General features: G+C 48.8%; 1 protein-coding gene across 1 annotated transcript; it reads right to left on the reverse strand.

Moving 5' to 3' along the window:
* Window positions 1-1,136: 1,136 nt before the first annotated feature.
* On the reverse strand, window positions 1,137-7,807 carry LOC142413095 (quinone oxidoreductase-like protein 2). Its single transcript, XM_075509140.1, is given in 13 exon segments — window positions 1,137-1,165; window positions 1,168-1,204; window positions 1,900-1,981; window positions 1,983-2,039; window positions 2,041-2,123; window positions 2,557-2,659; window positions 2,661-2,725; window positions 4,510-4,531; window positions 4,533-4,573; window positions 5,789-5,893; window positions 7,291-7,400; window positions 7,448-7,595; window positions 7,709-7,807. Coding segments are annotated over 13 exon segments (981 nt in total).
* Window positions 7,808-10,027: the final 2,220 nt, after the last annotated feature.

Raw genomic sequence — 10,027 nt, forward strand, 5'->3', positions numbered from 1 at the left:
CAGTGATGCTTATGAAGGTAACGGTATCTGTAATCGCCCCTCCCGGGACCAAGCTGGACTGATACAGAGTCAAGACCACATTCCTTCTCCCCAGAGACAGAAATGACTGGGTGGGCAAGGGGGAAGGAAGGCGGGAGAGCAGTCTCCGTTCCTCGCTGGTCACTGCTGGAGGCAGGATGGGCCAGTGACTTCATTCCCTGTCCAAAACATACATGCAAACCTTTACCCCTCCACCCACGTCTTTCTCATTTTGGTCCTCATTTCAGATCAGACCTTTCTGACAAGCTGCTTATCAGATGCCCACTGGGGCACTGTTCTGATGTCCTGTGGCAGTGGCTCCCAAATGGGGATCAGGGGGACCCCAATTAGCCTCAGTTGCTCTTTGTACAGCTCAAACTATGTAAAAAGAATCTGGAGGTGAGCTACTTTTCTCTGCTCCAATAACCACAGCCAACACAGGATATTAGGCTGTTATCAATATGGGAAAAGGCCCAGAGCCTACTAATGGGGTTAGACAAGCTGTGTAAGAAGTCAGCTTATATGGACTATATATGGACTATATATATAAGTCTATATATATAGTGGACTATATATGTAAGTCTGCCACTGTGAAATGTTGTTGGGTCAGATTTTGAGTGCTGTGTGAATTTATTCAAGATTTTGGGAGGCCAGGCAACCTGGTCAAAATTACTGTTCCTGCAGCTGCGGTGATACAGGACATTCACAAGGGATCTTTGTGAATTCACGCTGAGGGATCCTCTGATTTGCCATACAACACACAGGATTACAGTCGTGCAAGAAATCCCTGACAGTACTACAGGGTCCCCCGGGCAGTGTGAAGGCATGAAGCAAAGCATCAGCCACACAAGTGAGCAGTGGCTGCAAAGGTTCCCCTTCTCACTTGGGCTGCAGAGCTCTGAGCCTTGGCAGGAGCCTTTCCAGCCGGTGGTTAAGCCAAGAAAGGGGACAGGCTAAAAGCACACAACCATCAACAGCTACCCCTGTTCAGCTGACGTGCAGCAACTTCTTAAGCCACCCTAACTAAGCTGTGTCCCTGACTCATTTGGCTTGTCCACTGTTGGGGTGGGAGCTTGGCGAGTCTCCTCCTCTGGCTGAGTCCTGGGGAAACAGCACACTTACTTCATGGAGTTGATGACCTTTCCTGGGACTTGCACTGGAGCACATGGTTGAAGGCTTTGTTTACCTGCAAACACAAAGCCCTGGGTATCTACAGTGATGGCCATCAGGGCAGGGCTTTGCAGGGAAGGAAGGGGCAGAACGAGGATGCATGGGAGAAGTCTGCATCTGAATCTGGGCTTTCCATCCCTGGGATCCACTGCTGGGATTGAAATAACTCAGGATCAGACCACCTCCTGGGTATTCCTGTGCCTTACATCCCTGAGTGTGCTGGATGGTGGCTACATAAATATTTCCAGGGAGCTGAGCCATTATTTAAGGATTAAAATACCATCAAATGAGGGGGAAAAAAAGTGTTTTGAACACCTTCAGAGGTGCTTGGGGGAAAAATGCAAATGAAGGCACATCAGGATCCACTAATCCACTTCTAAAATATTATCCCAGCATATTATTCTTCTTTAAAACCACAAACTGTTTGGTATGGGAGTGAGTGGTTTTATACGATTTTTGCTATTGAGCACGTTGCAATTCTGGCCTTGCAGTACCGAACCAGGAGTTAACGGCTCCCTGGCGCAAACCCAATGAAAGAAGATTAAAAAGGGTGAGGGGAAAATGGGATTTCTTGATATAATATTTTTGTTTCTTAGAGAAGCAGGACTCTGGAGGCTCTGTGCTGGGGCCCAACTGCACACAAAAACCTTTTTCTACCTACAAAAAAAGAGCTTTGCTAAAATAATCCTGAGGAATCTGCTCACTGCTTACCTCTTCTGGTTTGAAGACTGCTCCAACACAGGGATGGATAATTCCCTCCTGGCAATACTGGGGAATGGAGGAGATAGAGGAAAAAAATGGGGAAATCAACTTCCTGGTGCTGACTCCAGTACACTCCTGTGGCAGACACTCCTCAGAAGCAGTAGGTTGGTGGGAATCGATGGGATTTTTCCTCTGGTAAAGCCAATCCCCACAATCCTGCCTTCCCATGCCAACCTGCAAGGAGAGGGGAGGAAAGACGACAAATCTAGTGGAGGTCTCGCACCTCATCCTGATGCAGTACTTGCATGCTGAAGAGCTGTGGATGCTGAGCTTTCAGGTATGAAATGCTCTGGTCTGGGCTATTGGACTTTAGTGTTAGTTTTCAGAGAACATACTTAAAACCCTAAAAAAAAAAAAGCAACAAGCCAAGGGCCTGTCCCACCCACACCCCCTCTGCATGCACCAGGGGGCTTAAGCACATTGCCCCTGGGAGGTGGTCAGCTGTATCTGGACCTTAAGTAGCCTCCCTTGGCTGCATCTCTGCAAACAGAGCCCAATGCATTTGCTTAACCTTCCCCCAAAGAGCAGCAAAACCTTCAAACAGGTCAACAGCATCACCTGTGCTTGTATGGGTTTGTCATAAGGCAGGGCTTTTACTTCAGTGCAGCTTTGCAGAGCTGCCTTGAGGGTGTCCCCAGCAATGGCCTCGATGGCCATGTTGACCGCTCTGCTGCTTTTGAGCATCTTCACCTCCTCTCTGTCTGCTCCAGCTGTGGTTCATGCTGCTCTTCAGAGCCAGCTCGTATCTGGGGTCACGTCCAGCTGCCGCTATCACCTGAGACCAAAGGAAAGCCCACCACCCAGTGCAAAAGCTGCTCTGCTCAGAGAAGCACAGAGCACCTCAGGCTGGAGGTGTGTGTGTTTATTTTATTTATAGCAAATGAAGTTGGAGCCAGAGAGCCAACTCTTTCTCTGTATATATTTAAAATGTGTATATGACACAGCAGAAACATGTCATTGATTTCTGAAGGGGACAATATGTTTCAAAGCCACAAGAATCCCCCCTGCAATCAGGGATGTGCTGGCTACCACAGCCATTTGAGGGGTACCTCTCTGGAAAGGAGGTCTGTCCCCTCCCTGGGCCCAGCTGAACCCAAGGTGCTGGCTCTGCCCCAGCACAAAGCTTTGATGTTGCAAAGCAAAATGATCTGCTAAGCAAGGATGATCCACGTTTGCCAGATGACTTTACAGCCTGGAGTTAATGTACTTCTGCTTGTACAGTAAATGTCACTCCTGTACTGTTCAGACAGACACTGTAATTGCCTCTGCTGTGGGGCAGGGGGAGGAGGATTGCATGAATCAAGGTGTAGGCATGATTTCTGCAGGCTGCCCCCACCTCTGCTGTTGTCTCTCTGTACGAACATCAGGAAGTTGCTTAATCTCTATGGCTTTGTCTAGTGATGTTTCCGTATTTCAGAGGAGTGGAGAGCTCTGCATTTCAGCTGCTACTGAAAATCCAGTGAGTTACAGACATCCCCCACTACAGCTCCCTAGTGAAGGCACAGCAGTATGACCCTGCTCCTCCAAAACAGAGGTGCTGCCCTAGAGCCCCATCAGGAGAGATGCACATGGACAGCAAACTCATCTTTGAGACAGCTATGCAATGTTGCCAGCTCAGGACACTTCCCAGCAAGGGGAATGGGGAATTAATTCACCACTGTACATGGCCTGTGGTTTACAGAGCCTCTCAGTGCTGAACAGCTTCACCAGGAAGATAAAATTCTTTGTAGAAAGTTCACATTGAACAGTTTTAAAGCTTGCACAGTAGCTGTAGGTTTAGTTTATAAGAGATGCCTTTCCTGCAGGCCCTGACAATCTAATACTGTTGAAATTCAACAGGTTGGGGCTGCTGACCACATCTCTCACTGGCTGCATCCTCCCTGGATGCTCTGCAGTCCTCGCTTCCATGGGATCTGCATGCTCCCTCTGCCCGCCCCCCCGAGGGAAAATCAAGGCGCAAACCTGAAATGGTCTGCCCCAGCCTATACAGATGTGTGCAAAAGACAAGATGCCACAACATTTTTGACAGCTGAAATGCCCAGGTTTGGGGTTATGCTTCACGTGTTGCCCTCTGAGCTGCTGCTGCTGCCACTTGCCCTGGCTGAAGCCATGCCCTGTGGTCAAGACCCAGCGAGGCTGTGCCATAGGTGGTCGGCAATGTCACTGCATCCTTGTACCCAGCAAGGTGCTGTAGGTGGCTGGCAATGCCACTGCATCCTTATATGACATCTTCGGGGATCTGCCACGGCATCTGCATACAAAGGCGTGCAACACAATCCCAAGGAGGGACGGGGCTGAAGCTCTGCTGAACTGAACCCATGGCAAGGTATTGTGGGGGATTGGTACGTGAAAAGGTTTGTTTTAACAGTTTTTACATCTTTTAACAGCCTGCTGTTTGGGAAAAGCTCCCCCGAAGCATCCCACTCTGCCAGTGGTGCCAGGGGAAGGAAAAAATGTAATCAAAGGGTTGTGAGGCAGTGGCTCTGGCAGAAATAAAGCCCTGAACAAAGAGGCAAAAGTCTCTCGCAATTTTGGAAAACAAATGCTCTGTATACTTACCTTCTGATCAACAACCCACTGTTGCCATAGCTTTAGTGCCAGTCACACCAATTACTCTGTATCCCTGCCAAAAAAACCGTATTGGATGGGTGTCAGGAGAGAAATCGCGCAGTCCTGCTGTTCCCTCTGAATTAAGCATTTGATTTTCCTGCATTTTCAGGAAGAACCGTGAACAGCTCAAGCTGTGTCTAATAACAGTCCACTTAGCAATTGCATTAACTGCACATATTTACCCCCTTCATCTTTTGAATGTGATTCCTCACGCAGAGCCTATGCCTTCTCCTTCATCCAGCAGAGCGCAGCACCTCTCGCTCGCATCCACAGCCACGATGCAAAGGCTTGAAGAGGACAACCCCGTGGCACACATCTGGATCTCCACCCACAGTGACCCATGAGGGACCACGAGGCCGTTCCTAAATTCTTACATTCCTGCATTTTTCTCATCTCCTTTACCTTGCACATGGGCAGGTCCCCGGGCCAAGGGCTGGGGAAGTTTTCGGCAGCAAAGCACCGGGCGAGCAGAAGATGGCAGCATCAGCCCAGCAGACTGCAACTGCGTGCCTAACTAGATAGGGATTTATTTTACTTGGGAATACCAATATATTTTTGGAGAGGAAAGGGGACATTTTAATGTCCTTGGACTTCAGAAGTGTGACCAAGGCACAAGACACAACGCTCCTAGATGGGCAAAGCCAAAGGAGGTGGCTCAGCCTGAAGGGCTTAGTGCAAGGACCACATAAGCGTTGCCTGTGCTTGAAAGACACAGGGGCTGAGGGCTGGAGGGTTTTTTGCAAGGGGTGAGGATGTGCCTTCAGCAGGGGAACAATCCCTTGTCCGTGCTAGGCTGAAGGGTGCCAGGGTGACGTGTCTGCCCAGGGACAGCCTGGCATCCCTACGCACAATACTAGGCTGTCTCGTGAATTATTGCAGCACTGAGGAGCTCTAGGCTTAGGACAGAAAGACCCAGCCCTGCCCAAAACCTATGCTTTGGTTTTTCTTAGCTTTCAGGCAAGCTTAATATTTATTGTAGCTCTCCTCAGACTAGCATGAGTGGTCTTTGCACGCTACATTGAAAATGCAAAATATTTTACAGTGAGTATTTTCAGAGAGGATATTAAAACACAGTGGTCTTGTTGGCTACAAGAAAATGCCTTAAGTGAGCCTCTGCTTTACCTGCAGTGGCCTTTATTTCCCAGGGCTGCTCCTCTGCTCTTAACCCAATGAGAATTTAAGACTTTAGTTCATTAGTCACTCTACGCTTTCTGCACAGATCAGTCACCTTCTCACCAGGAGTGAAGGGAAGAGCATGGTTTTCCTGATACAATCCCTGGCAGGCCAAGATACCAGCAAAATTTAACCCACGCTAATGGACACCCACTGGGACCTGCAAGAGAGAAGGGGACAAACATTAACTCCTTCCCATCCCACAGCAGCAGAAGAGTTTTGGAGACACTGCCCTGTGTCTGCAGCAAAGTCTGAATAACCAAATCCTGATCTCTCCAGTTGTCACACTAACCACTGTGCTGTCCCATGTCTCAAAAGACACTGGTGCTCTCTAAAGCACAGGGTCACAGTCTCAACCCGACAAAACTGGGGACAGCAACCGGTTTTGCTGCGACTGTGTGGATTCTCTCCTGGGATGTTGTCCCATGGGACCTGGTGGAAATTGAACAGCATGCATTGAGGAGCAGCTATCATGCTGGGACAGTTTTGTGCTATGCTTCAATTTAGGATGTCTATTCTTTCAGTGTATGTTGATCATTACAGGAGACTTCTGTGGATTTTATCTTCTTGGTGCAGGTACACAAGACCCTGTGGATTTTAAGCTTGTCATCCCCTTTTCCCCAGTGCAAATAATTGTGGGGGGGACACCAACCACTTTTGCAGAGCCCTGCTCTTTCAAGGACATGGCAAATATGTACGGAACACTGCACCACCACGGTGGAGTGTATACTGGGATGGGCTGGCAGATACTGGACGTGACATGTGGAAGGGGGTGAGATCTGAACATCACATTGCCTTGCATCTTGGATTTAACCTTCCTTTTTCCTTCTATCTTCTCTACCTTTTTCAAACCTGCATGTAACCTTTGTTTGTTTGTATGCCCTCTTCTTAGGCAACTTCACTGGGATGGGACTTAGGAGATATTCCAGCGCTGCTGCTTCTCTGCTGGGAGATCTTGCACAAGTCACTTGTGTAAGTCCAGTGTCCACACTTGTAAAATGGGGGCAAAGACCCTCTTCTCCTCTGTAAAGAGCCTGGAGATATATTAGTGAGGAGAGACAGCTCTGTTCTTGCTAACGTAGTGTTAAAGGGGACAATTTGAAAGTGGGGCTTATGCTGTTGTAAGGTATTGCCCAACTAATACGAAAAGTGGCAGTCCCTTGTGTTGTGGAGAGTTTCAGGGCAAATGGACAGGGCAGAGCAAGTGGAGAGGGGGCTAGAGGTGCTGTCAAATTGCCAGAGCAGGGCTTTCTCCAGTGCATGAAGCTGTGGAGGGCTGGTGGCCCCTGCACTTGCAATGAACCCCTGGCAATGGCAGTAGTGTTTGCAGAGGGGAAAGGACAGCAGGAGAGATCCAAAGAGAAGAGGGTGCTGAAGGAGGAGATGACTGGAGCTGAAAGAGGGGAACAGAGGGACAACAGATCCTGGAGGCAGAGCAGGCAGGGCAGGTACAAGCTCCTCTGAGGAACATAACTTGATTTACTTCCCCAATATAAGGGCATTAGATTATTCTTGGCAATCCATCAAATGCCACAAGCCTTTGCAGTGATCGTATACCTGGTGGGGCTGCAGAGGAGGGGATGGGACATCCTGCAAGACCAGGGGCTTTGCCAGCTCAGGAGCCCCAAGCACCTCCCCTCCAGGAGGCTTGTCTGAGGATCCCCATCCTGAAACACAAACGCCCGCAGGAGATAAAACTGTACCATCCTCTTGCCAGGGCAGTGTTTCATAAAGCACTCCCACCTAAAGCCAAGGAGGATCTTAGGGGTGCTCCAGGAAGGTGGTGTGGGAGCAAAGATCTTCAGTGCTGGGCTTGAGGGAAGTGAAAGCAGCCCTGCTTTGGGGCTGAGCTGCAGGCAGGCCTGGGGGAGACAGCGGGTGCTGAAGAGGGAAGAGGAATGGATGGGGAAAAGGGGATGGGGGAAAAAGAAAGGGTGCCTCAGGGCCTTCCAGGCCCCCCTGTGCCCCATCCCACCATGGGGCGGCTGGGGAGGCAGCAGGGTCGCTGCAGCCCCTGGCAGTCCAGCCCCACAGTGCAGCTCTCCAGGGCACAGCTGCCCATGTTGCTGTGCATCTCCGGGGGACCAGGCATTGAACACTGACTGATGCTTTCAATATTGGGTAAATATTTAAATGCTGGGTAAATATTTAAATATCTTAGGAGATCTTTGCAGCTCTGGTGAACGGCATCAGCGGAATACTTTGCAGAGGAGCATTTTGCATCCCAAAGGCTTGATTTTTTTTTTCTTTTTTTTTGTAATGGAAGAGTGCCTTTGCCAGGCACCCATGGTGGTTCCCAGCAGCTATAAATGGCCATGTGCTGCTGTTGCAGTGTCATCACACTGGTTTTCCAGATGGGGAAACCGAACATGCATGAACCATGTAGGGGTCACAGAGTTAGTCAATGCTCACAGAGCCCCAGGGGATGAGAAACCCCGATCTGCTGAGTCCCCATCCCATGGTTTAACCACAAGCTCATGCTTTCCCCTCAGGGGATCTCCTGCTCTGAAGCTGCATTGCTGTTCGTGTATGATTTTCAGAGAAAAGTATTTTCCGAGAAAATAATGTGCTGCTTAGGCTGAAACATTTTGTAACTATCCGGAAGACAGATGGGAATGCATACGGGGGAGGGAGTAGGAGACAACAAATTTGGGTCTGGAGAAATCAGTGTGGCTTTTTGTTACTGTAATGACCGGTACATCCAGCAGTTACTGGCCCACGTAGCAGTTACCCTGTGAAGGTGCTGGGCTGTGCCACATGTACAATGTGGCTATCCAGCTCATGTCATGCCATGCGTATCCTTTGGCACAGGGTGAACTTTGCTGGCTAATCATATTGGAGGCAGCTCCTGCTTGGCACCGAGCGATCACACCACCTGAGTGTCCTTGTCTCTATCTTCAAGTGAAGCAGCATGTTCATGTGTGACCATGCTTTTGCTTGGCACTTAGGATGAGGAACAGAGTTAGTTTCTTCTAATAAAATCCTGCAAGGGCTCTAAAGACCAAAGTGTTGGTGACAGGATGGACGGATGGGATCTCTGCAGGGTGCCATGCCCTGATCTGAGATCCAGCTGATGCTGCACAACTCGGAGTGCCCCATATCTTATGTCCCTAAGCCCCCATGCTTAGGGACATGGTATAGTGGTGGTCTTGGTAGTGTTAGGTTTACAGTTGGACTCGATGATCTTAAAGGTCTTTTCCAACCTATACGATTCTGTGATTCTGTGATATCTGAATGGACATGAGATTTTCTATGCTATCCCCTTTTTCTTTCTAAGATTAGCTCCAATAAATTGTATCTTAATATCTTAAGGAGAGAGTGCCTTTCTTACCAAGGTCATGACCACTAGTCCTGGTGTGTTATGGTGACATGAAGAAGAAGGGAACAGGCTCAAGCTGAATGCTAGTACCATTTTTTAGATATGCTGGGCCGTGTTGTTACAAGATGTCATACACAACGTGGATTGGAATCCTGCAAAAGGATCGCATATCGGCTCTTCTCTGGGGCAAGTGGATTTTAAAATATCAGCTGTGGTCACAGAAGATATGGTGCTGAGACTACACTCTTCCATGGAAAACACAGAGGAGGGAGGAAAAATAGCCTATGTTTCTCCCAAATGCTCAGTATTTCTCAGGCAAAAATTTGCATTCATGCACAGGGAGCCCTAAACATTTTGGACTGTACCTGCAGAGATGACTGGGCATTGCATGTCTCAAGAGCAGAGGCTTGCAGGAGTCTTAGCTGCGGTTTGGGAGTTTAGGCTCCTGAAATTAAAGCTGTATATCTGCAGGGCAGTCACAGTGTGGGCTCTCTCCCTATATGCTGTCCTTTGCATCTGCCCTTCCCAGGCATCAGCCCCTACCTGTGAGATGAAGTGGATGATCTGAAAAGCCTTTTGCTGCAATTTGTCAAGGGGACTGTCAGCTCGTTTCATCCATCAGATAAACGTACGTCCAACAGTAATCGCTTTTTGTCTCTGCTGTATGGAGCTGGTTAAAAAACAGGGGCACAGCCATGAAGTGTTATTGTTGTAGTATTATCTGGCCAGGAAAACAATCACTGCTTCCCCACGGCTTCAAGCTTCCCTCCCATAAGCAACGGAAGGTCTCATATTAATGTTCTTGCTATAAAGGCAGATGAAATCAAATTAAATGTATGTGAATGACTGTGTCCCTGCCCAGGATGACTGACTGGGGAACGGACCAGTGTTTCTTGGCTAGCAGTGTAGGAAACAAGATGGTCAGTGCTGCATTTTCCTCCTTGAAGCAGTTCAGATGCAATTCAAGTGAATCCC

This window comes from Mycteria americana, chromosome 7, assembly GCF_035582795.1.
Source record: "Mycteria americana isolate JAX WOST 10 ecotype Jacksonville Zoo and Gardens chromosome 7, USCA_MyAme_1.0, whole genome shotgun sequence".
NCBI lineage: Eukaryota > Metazoa > Chordata > Aves > Ciconiiformes > Ciconiidae > Mycteria > Mycteria americana.